The sequence below is a fragment of the Sodiomyces alkalinus genome (genome assembly GCF_003711515.1).
Source record: "Sodiomyces alkalinus F11 unplaced genomic scaffold SODALscaffold_2, whole genome shotgun sequence".
NCBI classification, from domain to species: domain Eukaryota; kingdom Fungi; phylum Ascomycota; class Sordariomycetes; order Glomerellales; family Plectosphaerellaceae; genus Sodiomyces; species Sodiomyces alkalinus.
In genome coordinates, this window is record NW_021167080.1 from 4254074 (window position 1) to 4270806 (window position 16733).

The following is a 16733-nucleotide window of genomic DNA, read 5'->3' on the forward strand; positions in this document are numbered from 1 at the left end:
TTGACCCGACTCTCGCTGACTCCTGGACAGAACGCAGCTGCCCGTCGTCTTGTCGCTCCCCGTCCCCGTCACCCGCCACCCGTCACCCGTCTCCGACCACGCCCTCCTTTTATGTATCCGACAGGCATTTGCAGCCTCTTTTCTTGCATATGATAGGATAACAAACCATATATCTTGATTCTTTGTGACCCCATCGACCCCATTCGGGTGCCGTCAACCAAATACCTGCCCTCATTGCACCCCCCGGCCAGGAGGCAACTTGCATTGCCCCTCCGATCTAGCCGGGTCCTCTCGCAAGAGACGACAACACGAAACGGGAGAAGAAAACAAAATGTCAAACGCTGTGCCCATCATGGCTCACATCTCCACCGCCGACCCGTCTTCCTCAAGACGACCTTCAGTCTCCCAACCTGCCTCCCGTCGTCACCCCAGATCGCGCAGCCAGAGCATATCTAGCGATCGTCCATCCACCATTATGAGCCACGGCTTGGCCTCTCCGCCTATGACTGTGTCACCAGAAGCTGCCTTCATCGCCCCTTCCGCCGCTTCTCAAATCGTCACCAATGACCATGATAGCCATGCCGATACCTGGTACGACCAGCATGGCATAGAGCCATCCGGCCAAACCGTCTTGGTATCTCCGAGCGCCCTTCAGCTTGTCAATGACTTTCTCGACCAGCTTCTTTTCAGCTTCCTCCAGATCTCTCGCTCCACCACTCTCGCCGCTCTTCGACCGGCCGTCTCCGAAGTTCTCAAACCAAAACTGGCCAAAGACGTCATTAATAATGCTGACGAGGAATTGCGCGAGTATCTCGGTGGCGCCGACGAGGAAGACTTCCTATCGACCGATGCTTCCCAGGCCGAGCGCGACTGGGACCCGGAACTCGTGTGGAAGCGCACGCGCTTGAGGTGCATGGTGTACTCCTCCCTCGGCGACATGGAAGAGGAGGACGAAGATTACTACACCGAACACGAAAACCTCGAGCCCGGCGTGGACGAGCGGCGATCCGACGCCATCTCTCCCGCGGTGGCTATTTTCCTCACCTCCATCCTCGAGTACATGGGCGAGGCCGCATTGGTCGTCGCCGGCCAGGCCGCCTGCCACCGCATGCAGACCGCCTTCGAAAAGGACTTGCGGGACGGCGTCAAAACCAACGCCGACGTTGCCGACCGCATTGTAGTCGAAGACTTTGATATGGAGCGTGTTGCTCTCGACAGGACTCTGGGTCGGCTCTGGAGGGGCTGGAAGAAGCGCATTCGTTGCCCCGCTCCCGATACGCCTCGGTCTTTCTCCCGCGCCTCCTTTTCGACCCATGGCCGCCAAAAGAGCTTCGTGGGCGAGACTCCGTGGTCCGCTAAGAAACTGCCCGATGCCGAAGAGAAGGCAGAGGCGGAGCCACCGACGGAATCCAAGGACGTGAAGGGGGAAGAAGGCCCAGCCGCCGTCAACAGCAGGGTGGAAGACTACGTCAAGGCCTCGGCCATTCCTTTACCAGTTGGCCAACGCGACGTTGATGAAATTGAAGTTCCAGGTCTCGTCTCATACAGCGACGATGAGGAAGACGCCAATGGCGAGGATAAGACAATCCAGGAACGCAAGATCCGGAGGCCGAAGAGCCTGATGGTATTCTCGCCGAGACTCGCCGTCGAATTGCCCCCTAGTCCGGCCGTGTCTCGACCTGGACCTCCACTAGGCCCCATACCATCCGCACGCAAGCGATCGGTGTCCTTGCCGGCTCCGTCGCAGTTTCTGTACGCACCACCCTTGGCCAAACGTCCGAAATTTGAGTCCACCTCTTCCGAAGCCCCCGAGCAACGCGAGTCGGCCGCAGATGCCGAGAAAAACGAGGATATCACCCTACCCCAGAAGGCCGGTGACGATAGCAAACGCGCAGCCGATACCCCCGGGGAATCCAAGGCCGCCGGAAAGTCGGGAGAACAAGAGCAGAACGATCGAGCGCCCGAGATTCGAAGGCGCAGCTCGAAACGCCTCTCCCGGTACGCAATCGGTGCCACCCTCGCGGGCGCCACTGCAACCACCTCCACCACCAACAATGGCGCTACCGCAAACCGCAAGCCTGAAATGGCAACAGAGGACGGCGCGGGAACCCCCGCAGCTGAAGCACAGAAGGAGGCGGAAGAGTCCTCCGACTCGGAGATTGAGGAATTTGACGAAGAGCCGCAGATCCTCACGTCAGCAAGGATATCATATGCCGGTCGCACTTCGCCAGCCGTCTCCATCTCCAGCAAGGGCTCGTCTGTCAACATCAACACCAACTTGCCAAGGAGGACTCCCAGTGTGCATTCCGCCCGCGTCATAGACGTCATTGGTCCCAAGAGCCCCCTTCACTCGAGACCGCCTTCGACCGAGCGTGACGAACGTGCTCGCCAAGTCGGTGTCGACCCCCCGCCGACCGTTGAAGAGAAGGCAGGACCGGCAGGCTCCGTGCCAGTGCCGCGGCCTGCTGGCGATCGCATCACGCCGAAGACGGGCACCAGCCTATCCATCTCCGCGTCCGGAGACGAGGTAGAAGGGCCTGCCGCGCCGCCGTCTCCCATGTACCATGCGCAGGGCATCGCGGAGCTGCCCGCGCAACCCATATATGGCACGGTCGTCCGACAGCCAGCTTCCACTCGGCACGAGAACGGCCCTGCCATCACAGCAACCCTCTGGAACACATCGAACCCGTCGGCAAGGACCGCAAACTCTAGCCCAACCTCCTCTCCTGCCAAGGCTCAGCAGCAGCAGCAGCAGCAGACCACTCACGCCTCTGGTGCTTCCCCACGAAACCTTACCAGCCTCAGTACGGCCAAACATGGTCAGTCTCCAAGCATTGGCATGATATCGGTTGAGCGACATTCCCCCAGCACGGAATCCCCGGAGCGCACACGCCAAGTTTACACGTCAGGCTCGTCGGCCTCTTCGGGTACCGGAAAGCTCAGGCCCGTCCGGACGTCGGAGGAAAGCAAGAATTCCCATCGGGGAGACCATCTCGCTCGTCACTTCGACGAACTCATTCAGAGCGATCAGACAATCCAATACACGCTAACTCCGGAGCACATGCGTAACATGACGGTAAGGCTTCCCTCCTTTGTTCCACGCGTTCCTAGTCCCGTACAAGGCTGACCCTTAGGTAGTCCGCGCCGCCATTGCACAACAGCGCCGTGCTGCCCACACGACAGAAAGGAGTTGATGACGTTCGCACGACGAGCAACGGAGATTGGTCTCGATTCGAGGCCAACGCGACTACGAGGAAGCCAAGTCTCCCAATTCCAGAAATGAAGCCGACGTCAGCACCAGCCGCCGGATACGTGCCGAAGGCGCCTGTAAGCACCTCGAGCAAAAAATCGAAGCCGGGCGGTATTCAGCCCAGAGATGCCCGGGTGCCCCGTGAATCCGTCAATGACTTTGCCGACTTCATCCGGTCTACCGGGCCAGCCGTGGACTACAGCCCAGCTCCTCTTCCCCTGGTGAATGCAGAGCAGGCGCGTTCGATTAAGCAGAACACGGACCTGAGGCGGTTGGCATCTCTGAATAAAAACCGACCTCGACTTCAGGCCCGAGATGCTGCCGTCGACAGCCGGGAAGACAACTCGGACTTGATCGATTTCATCCGCAGAGGGCCCCCGGGGGCGCAGAATCACCGCATCCCACGCAACGTAGCCCCTTTCCGGAGTACCATGGACTCGGACCAGATGGCGGGCGCGGTCGGCGGACGAGCCGTCGATGCCACCCTTCCGGACACTCGCAACAGTCAAGCCTCCACAAGCGTAACGGACACCACCATGACCTCAGCGCAGTCGTCGTCCATCAATTCGCAGAGCGCCCTTCTCAGAAACGACAGGCAAACGGGTGTAATCGAAGAGGAAGACTTCATGCCCAAGCGCACGAGGCCTCGCATCCGTGATCCTTACGCGATCGACCTGACCGACGAGGAGGATGAGGATGACCTTGACTTGGCCGTCAAACCGCCTCCTAAGCGTGAGGAGAGCTTAGCCGAGTTCCTCCGAAACTACGAACCTCCTCCTTCGGAACCGGCGCCGACACATATGGTTGCAGCTCCGAAGAAGCCGAAGAAGAAGGCCAGCGCCCCGAGCCTCATGGGTCGGTTCTCTCGCAGCTTCCAGGGCAGCAGCCAAACCAGCGCCAATCACGGCCCCGCCGGCCCTCTGGCAACAGGCACGGCGTCCCGCAACGGAAGCCGCACTTATATCCCCATCCAGGTGACCATGACTGGCGCCAATGACAACAAGTATGCGCCCGTCGACAAGGTGCCGACGACGGCGAGCCAACCACCCAGCACACGGTCCTCGGGTCGCGTCCTGATGAAAAAGTACGAGCCTCGCGAGGCGACGTCGTCGGTTACCCGCACCAGCGACCTGGCCGACTTCCTCCGCGACTCGGAACCGCCCCCGCAGATTCCGACCTCCATGAGCGCCTATAGCAGAGACGATGATGCTCCTTCCAGCAGTAGCTTCTCTAAAATGTTTAGTCGCCGCAAGAAGTCGGCTGCGTTTTCATGAGCTGCTCATGGAGTGTTCGGCCCGCCCCGCTCGGAGATGGCTGGTCGGGGATGAAGGAGATGCACGACTTTTTGCTTTTTCCTTTCTTTTTCCTTTTTTTCTTTCGTTTCTCTACGACCATAGATCGCAAACACACATCAACCCTTGTTCTCTCTGGTCTCTTCATGGCAGGTGTATACACATTATTCCGACTTTCTTCCGGGTCGTCTTGGGCGAACCGGTGATTTCTCTCGATATGCGCCACGGGTCTTCTTCCTTCTTTTTTGTCTTCTTTTGTTTTGTTTTATTTACTTTTTATTTTCTTGTCATATTTCTTGTTGCAAAATGGCAAGTGATGTCCTTTTTTTTTTGTCGCTTTCCATCTCCATGTGTGTTTTCTTCGCTGTCTGTTTCTGTTCATATTTTCTCATCTTCGTTCCTTATAAACTTATATGTTCATATTTTCACATATTTTCACCTCTTGAAAAGCAGAGAGGCTAGTGGAATCGAGACGAAATAAATCATCCTTTCCTGATTGAGAAGATTGGGGCAATGATTTCCATTACGATTTCAGACCCGTCTGTCCTATCTAGCAATCTAGCCTTGAGATAGAGCCGACCTTTGTGTGATCATCACCATAACAGAATGTCTTGGTAAAACAAACCCCTTTGCCATTTTCCTTCATACTATCCATGGGTCATAGCGTCTTCACTTCAAGAGAAGCGTACCAGACCGTGATCCACAAGCTCAGAGCAAGCAATTGTCAACTTGATGACCCCTCAGAAAGAACCCTTGCGAGTCTGCAGCCCGTTTCTTCAGGGGCAATGTACAGCATGACGGGGTTTCTTGGAGAGAGCAAAAGAAGACCGAATGGTCGTTTACCAGGCACCGCCGCCACTGTTGAGGAGCTCCTGGCCAGTAGCACCCCAGCCGTCGTTGCCTCCACCCTCGGTATTGCCGGCATAATCCGCCGCAGCAGCCTTGGTCGAATGAAAGCCATCGTCGAAGTCGCCCTGGGAGGTGGGATTGGGGCAAAGAAACTTCTTGTGGCCCATCTCGCCGCACTTGAGGCACTTGATGCGAGACACTTGACGGGTAGAGGGCGAAAATGTCAACACAAGGGTCTCCGAAAACACTGCATGCGCCGAGGAAAAGCAACTCACCATCTTGAGGCTTCGGACAATCCTTCGCCACGTGGTCAAACTCGTCGCAGTTGCGGCACTTCAAACGACGAGGTTCGGTGCACTCGGCTGCTTTGTGACCCTCCTGGCCACAGTTGCGACAGGCGAAGCCTCCACCACCCTGGGGGCAATCACGGGAGAAGTGACCCACTAGATAGGAGTAAAATGTCAGAATCAAGCCACGATGCCATTCATTCGAATTGACCAGTCGGATAACCTACTCTCGTGACATTTGTTGCATTCGACATCAGCAGCATTGCGAGGCTCGGTGCAATCGGCAGCCTTGTGGCCCGACTGGCCGCAGTTCTTGCATGCAAATCTGTCTTTGCGAGGGTTGGGGCCTATGTTTAGATACACTAGTCAGTGGTCCTGTCGAGTGTCGAACGCCGACCATTTTTGTAGGACTAGTTAATGAGATGGGTTGGGGGAACTTACAATCGCGCATGCGATGTCCCTCCTGCTGACAGTTGAAACACATGATGACCACCTTGTTGGGTTCAATTCTCTCCTCGGGACACTCCTTCGAAATGTGGCCCATCTCCTTGCAGTTCATGCAGCGAGGGACGAGACGAGGAACGGGCTCTCCGGCATCGGCGAGACGGGCGAGATTCTCCTGGGCGTCTTTAGGCCAGAGAGCTTGATCACGAGGGCGGTCGGGCTTATCGTGGAAGCGGAAAGAGACGGCAAACGTCTTGTCCATGTTGCCCTGGAGGTCCATGTTCGTCATGGTAGGCAGGTGGGGACGCTCCGTGGCAATGCACCAAATCTTCATGTCCTGGTTGCGGAGAGCGTCTTCGAGTTCGACGTAGGTCATGTCGGGATAGTGCTTGAGGTACATTTTGAGGGCCTCCTTGAAGTCGTGCACGTCTTTTTCGAGAGCAGCAGCACGCATAAGTTCCCAAGCCTCCTCAGCATCCATATCGGGAACATCGCTGTGGTCAATCTTGCGCGGGTTCGTGCAGCTGGCGGCTATGTGACCTATGACATTAGGGGGAAGAGAAACGAATGTTAGTGGGCGATAGGCCACGAAGAAGAAAGAAGCGGGATGAGTATATTAGGCTGGATATAACTACCTTCCTGGCCACAATTGCGGCACTGTTGGGCAGGCTTGTTCGGACACTCTCGGCGCATGTGACCCTGCTCGCCACAGACATTACAGACCATGGGCTCGGCATCGGGACAGTCACGACGCATGTGTCCCTCTTTGCCACAGCCGCGGCAGGTCATGATTGGGGCGTCAGGGCATTCGGATTTCATATGGCTAGAGAAGCAGGCATGTAAGAGGAAGTTTCAGCGAAATGAGAGGGGTCAATGTTCGTGCATAGACAGGTGCCCCAGGTGCCCCAGGTGCCCCATGAGGGAAAAACGGAAGATGCAGAGCAAGGACGGAACATAAGGTAAACATACCCAGGTTTGCCGCAGGCGAAGCAGCCACGGTCGTCAGCAAGTCCAGAGCCTCCATCATCGCCGAAGCCATTGTCAAAGTCGCCGGCATTTTCATCATTGGGCTTGTTCCCACCAACCGGGGCGGCCCACTCATCGGCACCACGGGACGTGGTAACACCAGCATTGTCCTCACTCAGGGCCGGCTGGTCGGAGATAGGACCCCGTTCCATCTGGGTGGGGGCACCGGCATCCCAGTTGTTGTTGTTGTTGTTGTTACCCCAGTCAGCCATATCGACAGGATCAGAGCCCTCTTGGTTTGGCGTTGACGGGTCTTGGGAGTGGCACCGATCGGAGGTCTTGATTCAATCAAGAAGATATGACAGATGCAACTGATACTTGTACAAGTTAAGTTAGTCGAGTGGAATCGAACAGAAAGAGAAATGAAATCTCTAACAGAAGATAAATCTGGCATTAGATGAAGAAAAACGAGGACCTGAAATCGAAGGCATCTTGACGGGCAAGGTAAAAGAAAGATCTAGGGTGTGACGGCCTCCAACATAAGGTAGGGCCAGATGCCTAAGGTACTCGTCCAAGGTACCTTACTGTAGGTAAGGTACCTTAGACACTGGAGAAGAGCATCTGGGGAGACAGAGGGCAATTGCCAATGCCGTGTAAACGGAGATAGGCAACCGATGTCTCTGTCTTTCCTTCCCTCCGCGCCTCGGTACCTAAGGTACCTTAAGGTAGGTAACCATTAAAGGTACCACCTGAAACCGGAAGAAGAGGGAAAGTGCGACCAAAGAAAGGGCAGAACAGGTAGAATGGAAGGGGGGAAGGGTCAGAAAGGTGCAAAGTAAATGGTCCAGAGGAGCGGGATCAAACAACGGGTAAAGGTAAACAGCAAATAAAGAAATTATAAAACATACCCTTCTCTTAGCTGTGGGACAACAAGGACAGAGAGTGTTGACCTGGCTCTGGCTGCAAATATGATCTAGAATGCAGAATTCCAGATGGCGAGAGCTGATGGAGATGGAGGAGGGAAAAGGAAGAAGAGACTTGGAGACGACGTTGCCTGGCCATCTTGGTTTATATAGAAGCACAGGGTTCCCGTTGAGGCACAAAATCAGCCGCCGACTAAGCGGATAGTGATTTCTAGTTCAGGTCGAGAGCGGAGTGACGACTCGTTGTGGTGACTTTGTTGGGGCTATTGTTGGCGGTGATGTGATGGCTGGCCGTGATGTTGAATACCACCAAGGAAAAAGGGCAGACTGGTGTGTGTGACTGCCCAAAGAACTAAGACGTGGCGATATCCTATGCGGTGATATCCTATGCGAGCCTGCATAAGAAACCTGGCAGACAAGAAAAATTGAAAGAAGGTCAGAGGTTCATGCTTATTATATCCTGGTTTGCTTACTGTGCCTTGAATGATGCTTTGCGTAAAAGGATAGCCATAGATAGATACCTTGACCTTGAAAACCACCATAGTTGTTATCCTCCCCAACCATGACGCATTCTCCACATTAACAGGTGTCAGTGTGATTCCCTCTGGGCTAGGCCGTAGGTGTGTGCGTATGTTGTGATTCAAGGCAAGATGGCTGCTTAGGCTGACCCTCTGAGACACAAGCAGTCCTTCTTTCTAGGAACAGGATCTTAGGCCTCCAGTTGGGTTGCTTGATGATGAAAGGCAACCCTCAACTATGGTGTTCAGAGAAATAGGAGCGTATGATAGACGAAACCAAATGAGCTCTTCATAAAGCATCACTTGGTCGTAGAGTAATCCGAAATTGTCAAGAATTCATTCTTGACCACAAGCGTAATCCGGAAACTCGCTCGGCAGGCATCTGAAAAAAAGAGAAGAAAAAAAGGACTATGGATGCAAACCAAAATTTAAACAGCTCCTTTATTGAGTGAATAGAGATTTGAATATCCTATTATCTAAGGGCATAGGCGATGTTTGCCTACGGAGTAAAAGGTTTCGTTGAACTGGGTAGAAAGGAGTTGTATCGAATCCTGGACATCGTAGTATCTTGTGAGGTCAGATCGCCGCGTAGCCTGCTTATGTGCGACAGAACTCAGAACTCCCTGTTTCGATAAATTGACATAACCGGCTTGACATTTCAGTCGGAACGAAGAGAGAAAAAAAAAAGTAGGACTTGGAAGCTGGTGGCTCTATAATGAGAGCAGCGTCAATCATTGCTGTTGTTTTCTAGCGACGCCAAGGCATGTCGTTGTCTCCCTTAGTCAGCCATTTGGTTTCTTTTCCGAGTTACGACAATACATAGGTACATTACATAAGATTCAGCGAGGGGGGCATTAGGTAATTGTTGGCATGAGAAACACTGATACGGATAAAGGTACGGGAGTCGAGTCTCTCTTCCGGCTCCGCTCGACATTACGGAGTAATACACGTACTGGCATACTTCGTTTCTCATACCTAATTACGGGCAATTAGATGTTTCTCCCAGTTTCCGTTGAACATTCGTTTGCTTACAAATCAGGCACCGTGGGGCAACAGGTATCAGGCTGCTCCTACCCCGCCAAATACGGGGTGCGAGTGCGAATGCGCGTGTGGGGACTGAGCTGAGCGTTGGATTTGATAGCAACTGCCCCGCATTGCCAGAAGTCGATGATGCCAAACGCAATCGCAGATCCCAGTCGTTGCTTCCTTGACGATATAGCCAGTAATTACGTGCTTCAAAACAAGCTGCACTAGTACAATTAGTGCTGGATGTAGTGTACGGCGTCCATTCCCACGTGCATATTAAATCTCAAGCATCCACCCAGTGGATTTAAAAGCCAGCGTCCAATTCCCCTCTCCTCGTTTCTCAAGTCAGCCAGCTTTTAATCACTGCAGTCAATTCGCGCAAAGTCTCATACAGTAGTCATCATGTCAAAGCCTGAAGATCTCCCTCCCATGGAATACCGCTTCCTGGGCCGTTCGGGACTGCAGGTTAGCGCGATCAGTCTGGGTGGCTGTGAGTTCTCCCTAACTTGGAGACAGACGTGGGAAATATCGTTGGGTGAAAATTTGAATTCATGTTAACGGCGGGACGATTGAAGGGTTGACATACGGTGGCCACGTCGATAGAGGTATTTTACGTGTTCCCTCCCATTTCCAGGGCGTCTCGACTAACAAGTCATGTAGAGGGCACATTCAAATGCATGAAGGCTGCTTACGATTGCGGCGTCAATTTCTTCGACACCGCTGAGGTGTACGCCGATGGCGAGAGCGAGAAGGGTACGATTGTGGCCTCATCTTTTCATAGGTGACCAAGACGTGCCCCGTGCCTACAAAGCTCGAAACATGGCCGCTAACTGCCCCTTTCCCTCAGTCATGGGTGAGGCCATCCGTCGGTATGGATGGAAGAGGAATGATCTTGTCATCTCCACCAAGGTTCGTTTTGTCTCGGTATCGTCTCATACCCTGAGTCTTCTACTGACCATAATTTTTTTTCAGATCTACTGGGGCGCCGCCTTCGGTGACAACCCGGTGAACAACAAGGGCCTGTCGCGAAAGCACATCATCGAGGGCATGGACGCCAGCTTGGAGCGACTAGGTCTCTCCTACGTTGATCTCATCTACGCTCACCGGTTCGTTTTCCCGCCCTTGCCCCTTGCTTCGTACCCGCTCGTATCCTGACCTCGAGCGAAAACCCCGCAGTCCCGACCGTCATACCCCCATGGAGGAGACGGTCCGGGCCTTCAACCACCTTATCAACACGGGTAAGGCCCTCTACTGGGGCACGTCGGAGTGGAACGCCGACGAGATCGCCCAGGCCTGGCGCTACGCCGACAAGCTGGGCCTGATCGGCCCCGTCATGGAGCAGCCTGCCTACAACATGCTGGAGCGCCAGAAAGTGGAGCGTGAATTCGCCCACCTCTACCGCGAGGTCGGACTCGGCCTGACCGTCTTCTCGCCCATGCGTCAGGGCATCCTGTCCGGAAAGTACCGTAACGGCATCCCGGAGAACTCGCGCTTCGCCAAGAAGGAAGAGATCGACTTCATCAAGAACTGGTGGGATCGCGAGAACGCCCAGAAGACCTTCCAAGAGGTCGTTGCCAAGGCCAATGCCGTCGCCCCCATCGCAGACAAGCTGGGAATCAAGCAGAGCACCCTGGCTCTCGCCTGGGTCCTCAAGAACCCCAACGTCAGCTCGGCCATCATCGGCGCCAGTGGACCTGAGCAGGTGTACGAGAATATCAGGGCCATCGAGGCCCAGAAGCTGCTGACAGACGAAATCATGCAAGAGATCGAGGAGGCTCTGCAGAACCAACCGGAGGTTGTCACGCCGAGATTCTAAGCCAGGGAATTATTTTGGTCGCACATCCCTACAGGGATGAAAAATTCTAGAGGAGGCAAGAGGGTCAAGTCACTGGAGCGGCATCCATAGAAGTCCTGTCCTAGGAAGAAAGGCATAGGACACCTGTAGAATCCTTTCTGCGAGATCAAAGGGAGAGAGAGAGGAAAAGAGGAAAAGAAAAAAGAAAAGTAAAACTCGATCCAGCCCGCACCTTGATCTGGGGCAGACGGACCGAGCACCTCAATGGATGACAAAAAGGGCCCTGACACGCGCAATGCTTCTGTCAATGGCCTTTCTCGGCCTTTGTAAGCCGGATTGCGTTCTCGAAGTAATTCTGAGTGCCGCCGTACTTTTCAACGATATGCCGTGCATCGACGCTAGCAGCGGGGGTGGTTCGCGTCCGCCCCAACAGCGCACAGTTCCTCGTGCTCGGGATCCTGAGCATTTCCGTCTCGACCTTCCAACCGCAGTCCTCGGCAATCTGTGCCACCCAGTCCACGAGGGACGAGTAGGCCGACTTGGCCTTGGTCTTGTCCCTCGGCGGCGGCGCTCTATACTTGGCACCGCCCAGGTTGTGACTGCAACAGGGGATCATGATGAAGGGGGATTCGGACAGCGTGGCCAGTATGGGCGTCCACGGCGTGAGCTCATCGGCGTGGTTGGAGATGATGAAGGTGCCTTTCGGGAAACACCCGTCGTGGAAAAGCGTGGGGTCCATGTCCATCTCCTCCGGCGCGCCGTCGTCTCGGCTTGCGGATGCAAGGCGTTCCGGCGACGCGAGCGTAGGCAAAAGGACGAGCCTTTTCAACGGCTCAGGCTGATCCGGCGAGAGTTCCTTCCCGTAGGCCTCCCAGGACTTTCGCGCTCTGGCGTCAAAGCCCCATCCGGGGTACCCTTCTCGGAGCAGGATATGGACCAGCAGACCGTTGCCGCAGCCGATGTCAACGAACCCGGGGAAACCAGACTCCTTGTACATGTCAGACCAGAGTTCGATGAGGAAAGCAGCGATGCCGAGATCTTCAAAGACGTGTTTTTGGGGGTCCGTCGACTCGGCCCACGTGTCCACCAGGTCCTTGGCGTACTTGAGCTTGAGAGCGAGGTACCTATCCTGGAACCTGGCCTGCGGGACGACCACGTCGTGATGTACGCGCTTGGTGTACCCGGCTTCCTGGCCCTGACCATGCTTGTGTAGGATGGAGAGGAGCATGAGTGCCGTCCTTTCCAGCTTCTCGCCATCTACCTCAACATCCTCGAAAAGCCAGTAGTGGAGGGAAATCCGTCCTTGGTTGGTGTCGGCATGCCATTCGTGCATGTGGGCCACGCCGCGGACCTTTGGGTGATAGAAGGGCATGCGTTCGACAGATGACTCGTGAGGCAGGTAGACGACCAGGGAACGAGTCTTTTGAGGCTGGCTCGGTTCGCGATGTCTAAGGAAGACGCAAGTCTGGTCAAGCGGGCTGTCCCTGCGTGTATTCCTAGGCATCATCCTCCGAACCAAGGTTCTCTCGACCTCAAAGTCCATAAATTCGGCGATCCGTGGCACTGTACGGGGTGACTCGTCGAGATGGGCGCCATTCCCGTCACCCGGTGTTTCAACCACAGCATCGGCCGCCACGCCAGAATGAGAATCGTACAGAATGTCTGCGCGGAAAAGCCATGCCGTGTTGAGGTTAGGGTTCCTCACGAGGTTCATCATCACCTGGTCAAAGATCTCGGGATTGAAGCTGCAATCGTGTTCGAAGTACGGCACCCAGACGGACCCTGACACATCATGGATGAGAGGGTCCGCGCCAGGCGCAAAGGGCGTAGGACTGAAAGACATTACGGTCGAAAGGAAGGGAAGTGGCCCCTGGAAGTCGGCTGGACTAAATGCGCACTGCGACTGAAGAGTACGTACCGAGTACCCTGGATGATTAGTAACGCCGGGCCCTGGATGGATCGGAAAAAAAAAATGAAAGAACACACCCCCCCCCCCCCCCCCCCCCCCCCCCCCCACCCCCGGCGAACAGGCTAACTCCTTTGAGCTAGCTTCATGTGTACGTGATGTACACGTACAACGTTGGAGGTGCCGCGTCCCAGGGGTTGTCACGCTTGCGGTCTGTGAGTGGGTCGCTGGTTTGTTTACTTTCTCCGGGGGGGCAACCAACCAAACAAGACCAACGACTTGTCCGACATTCGAAGTCTCCTCACGATTATGAGGAATCGTTCTGCTACCTACCCGAGCTTTTATCATCACCGGTTGGAACCCATGATACCATCATCGTCTCATGTACGGAGTACTGACCGACAACTCCTTCTCATCTCCACGTAACGGCCCGTCTTTCCACCATGACCGCCGAAAACGAGAACCTACGGACGGCATCCCTCTACATCAACAATCAGCTATTGTCTAGAGGTCTCCTTCGCGATGGCCAAACTATTGATTTTGCGAATCCGGAGACGAATGAAGGGGGAACCGAGACTACCATGGGTCGCATCATGAACATCGTCAACGACCTCATCCTCCGCCGAGACGTGAGTCCCTGCCGATGCTGATGAAAAGGCCAACTGCCGTCGGCTAGCGGATCACTGACCGGGAACATATAAATCTTCACAGCGCGACGCCGAACAACGCGAGTCTCTCTCCGCGACCTTACGTGCCCTTCGCGCCGAAAACCTGCGATACGCCAACGATATCAGCCGCCTGACCGAGAAGCACGCTGAAGCCAGGCGCAAGCTCGAAATCGCCGAGGCCTCCGAATCAGCCCTGCGCAGCCAGCTGAAGAGCGCCGACGCCGCTGTGCGCGGTCTCAAGGAGGAGACGGCGCGCGCGAAAACCCTTGTCGCCCAGACTCGCGCCTCATGCGCCACCGAGGTGCGCCGCCGTGACCGCCAGATCGACGGCCTCAAGAAGCAGCTCGGCGAGGCCGGTCGCGCTCGCGGGGCCGCCAAGAACCCCACAGTTACTGTCATCAACGTTGTTGCCGACGTTGGCCAGGAGGGGATCTCCCATACACGCGCCGGCGCCGGGGCTACCGCTGAGCAAAGCTACGATCTGCGCAGCGAGACGAACGAGTTCCTGACCGAACTCGCCAAGAACCTCGGCGAGGAAAACGAGGCGCTGCTCGCAGTGGTGCGGAGGACGCTCGCTAAGCTCAGGGAAATGGGCGGCTGGCAGGAAGGCCACGCCGTCGGTCAAGGGGACGGCCATGCGCTCACGCTACAGAGGAATTGCGCCGAGTTGGAGAGCGAGATGGAGGCCATCCTCGAGCAGATTCGGACCATTCTCACGAACCCATCGTTCGTCCCGATCGAGGAAGTCGAAGTCCGAGAAGAGGAGATCAATAAACTACGCGATGGATGGGTCAAGATGGAAACCCGCTGGCAAGAGGCCGTGCATCTCATCGACGGCTGGCGCAAACGCATGGCTGCCAACGGCAGGGGTGTGAACATGGAGGAGCTCAACATGAGCCTCCGCCTCAGCCCCGTTAAGGTGCGCGACGTCGAGGAAACGAACCGAGCCGCAGCTCTCCGCCTGTCTTGTGTCGAGGAGGAGCGGACCGAAGATCTTGAAAAAGCTATGCGGTCGTGGCCCTGCCGTGGCGCAGGTGGGACCGGCAACGAAAACGAAAACGAAAACGACGACGAGTCTCTCCAGCTTGAGCCGGCGCGGGAATACGACGTGGAGGTTCCGGGGGATGACAGCGAGTCCAGTATATACCAAGATGACGATGAGCTGGACGATTTGGAGCATCTGGACGACCTGGACAGATGCGAGCCCAACGTTGAGATTCTTCAACAATCGACCGCGTACCTCAGTTCTCCCCCCTTACCCCTTCCCCCTCAACTAAGCCCGCTCAAGGACTCGTCGTCGGCGGGCAATCGTCGTACCCACGATATGGGGCGCAAACAAAGCAAACCCACCGGCCACTTCACCACCATCGCCGAGGAGAATATTTGGGACCTCGCAAACGACGACATCTCCTCAGAGCTACCATCTCATCGCACCCAGCTGCCCCGGTCACCACAGAAGATAGACAGAGCCCCCTCTTGTGAGCCAGAAGAACAACCGCGGATCGTCTCGGCCGCTACAGATTCCTCGCTCGACGAAATTCTTCTCGTTCGGCCTCCCTCACCCTCCGGGCCGCCATCCCCGTCTCCTGCACCAAGACAACGCCCTCCCCGCAATATAGAAACCAAGAGCGTCGGGAAAGCAAAATGCAAGAAAGCTGAATTCGCAGACAACGTTCAACCGCCATCAAGCGGGTACCCTATCAACAGAAGGCGCGACCCTTCGACCGAGGAACGCCGTGTCGCGAATACCACAACTACCGACAACGACGTTCCCCCACCCCCGGCAGCTCCCGGCACGGCTCAACAACAAACACCCAGCACCCGGCCCGTTTCCTCTTCTCGCCTTCCCCTGCCACGTCCCACCAATCCTCCTCCCCAACAAAGCCCTCTCACCATGGCCACCATAGCCGCCAAACTGGCCGCATCGGAGCGCGAAGCCGACGCGGCGCGGGTGCGCGCAAAGCTCAAGGCGGCCCGGGGGGTGCGCGGCAAAGCGACAACAGCAACAACAACAACAACTGCAACAACTGCAACAACAACACCCAGCACCAACTCCGCGGCGCCGCAACCTACCAAGACCGAAGAACCCCAGCGGGTTCCGCTGTTCTCTTCGGCAGGGGACGCCCAGGAAGACGTGGACCCCGTGAAGCGGTCGCTTCCGGAAGCCCGACATTCGGGGGCGGTAGGAGATGGGTCGAGACGACAAGAGGAGCAACAGCAGCAGCAGCAGCAAGTAGTGGAGGGGCAAGGGAACCAAGGGCAGCAGACGCTGCCGAAACAGCGCAAGCGCGAGAAATGCGTCAACAAAACCGCTTCACGGCGGAGGAGCACACTCAGCCCGTGGGAGATGCAGAGTTTGATTTCGGGAGACGTCCCTGTCCCTGTCCCTGTCGCGTCACCTGCACCGTAGTAATGAAGATTATTTTCGCCTCCTTTCATTTTTCTTCTTCTCAAACGAAAACCCAAATGAACAATGGCAGTCAGATTGTTCAACAACCAAGCGGATGGATAGGATGGGACGTGTCTTTTTTCTAGGTTACAAGCAACATGCCCGGTTAATGCAACGATAGAGCAGTTTCATGGTTTCTTCTCAGATTCGCGAGGGATGCTATTATCCGATCCCATGTCACGGAGCATCAAGCCAGAGGAAGCTGGCAAGTATCTCTCACCAGACCAGATGGCAATCTTGAGCATCCGGCTGGTTGTGGAACATGGTAGAACGGCAGGACAGCCTTTTGGGACCCGAAGCCTTGAGGGTTTGCTGCCGTTCGACCTTGCCCTTGTTGACAGGCAACCACGCCGCCCCCCC

At 55.7% G+C, this 16733-nt stretch overlaps 4 protein-coding genes across 4 annotated transcripts; 3 read left to right on the plus strand and 1 right to left on the minus strand.

The window, feature by feature from the left end:
• Positions 1-52: 52 nt before the first annotated feature.
• Positions 53-4686, plus strand: SODALDRAFT_112353 (hypothetical protein). The gene is made up of 2 exons (XM_028606561.1): positions 53-3076; positions 3139-4686. Exons 1-2 carry the CDS (start codon positions 332-334, stop codon positions 4522-4524), a joined length of 4131 nt encoding a protein of 1376 aa, XP_028468927.1. The 5' UTR covers positions 53-331; the 3' UTR covers positions 4525-4686.
• A 5036-nt stretch (positions 4687-9722) lies between these two features.
• Positions 9723-11669, plus strand: SODALDRAFT_330831 (voltage-gated potassium channel beta-1 subunit). Its single transcript, XM_028611301.1, has 6 exons — positions 9723-10045; positions 10131-10160; positions 10216-10308; positions 10403-10464; positions 10528-10661; positions 10732-11669. Exons 1-6 carry the CDS (start codon positions 9958-9960, stop codon positions 11369-11371), a joined length of 1047 nt encoding a protein of 348 aa, XP_028468928.1. The 5' UTR covers positions 9723-9957; the 3' UTR covers positions 11372-11669.
• On the minus strand, positions 11655-13193 carry SODALDRAFT_338597 (DUF1613-domain-containing protein; the record flags this gene model as incomplete). Its single annotated transcript, XM_028612790.1, has 2 exons — positions 11655-12913; positions 12956-13193. 2 exons carry the CDS (start codon positions 13191-13193, stop codon positions 11655-11657), a joined length of 1497 nt encoding a protein of 498 aa, XP_028468929.1.
• A 216-nt stretch (positions 13194-13409) lies between these two features.
• On the plus strand, positions 13410-16710 carry SODALDRAFT_330832 (hypothetical protein). The gene is made up of 2 exons (XM_028611302.1): positions 13410-13885; positions 13968-16710. Exons 1-2 carry the CDS (start codon positions 13700-13702, stop codon positions 16332-16334), a joined length of 2553 nt encoding a protein of 850 aa, XP_028468930.1. The 5' UTR covers positions 13410-13699; the 3' UTR covers positions 16335-16710.
• The last annotated feature ends 23 nt before the right edge of the window (positions 16711-16733 follow it).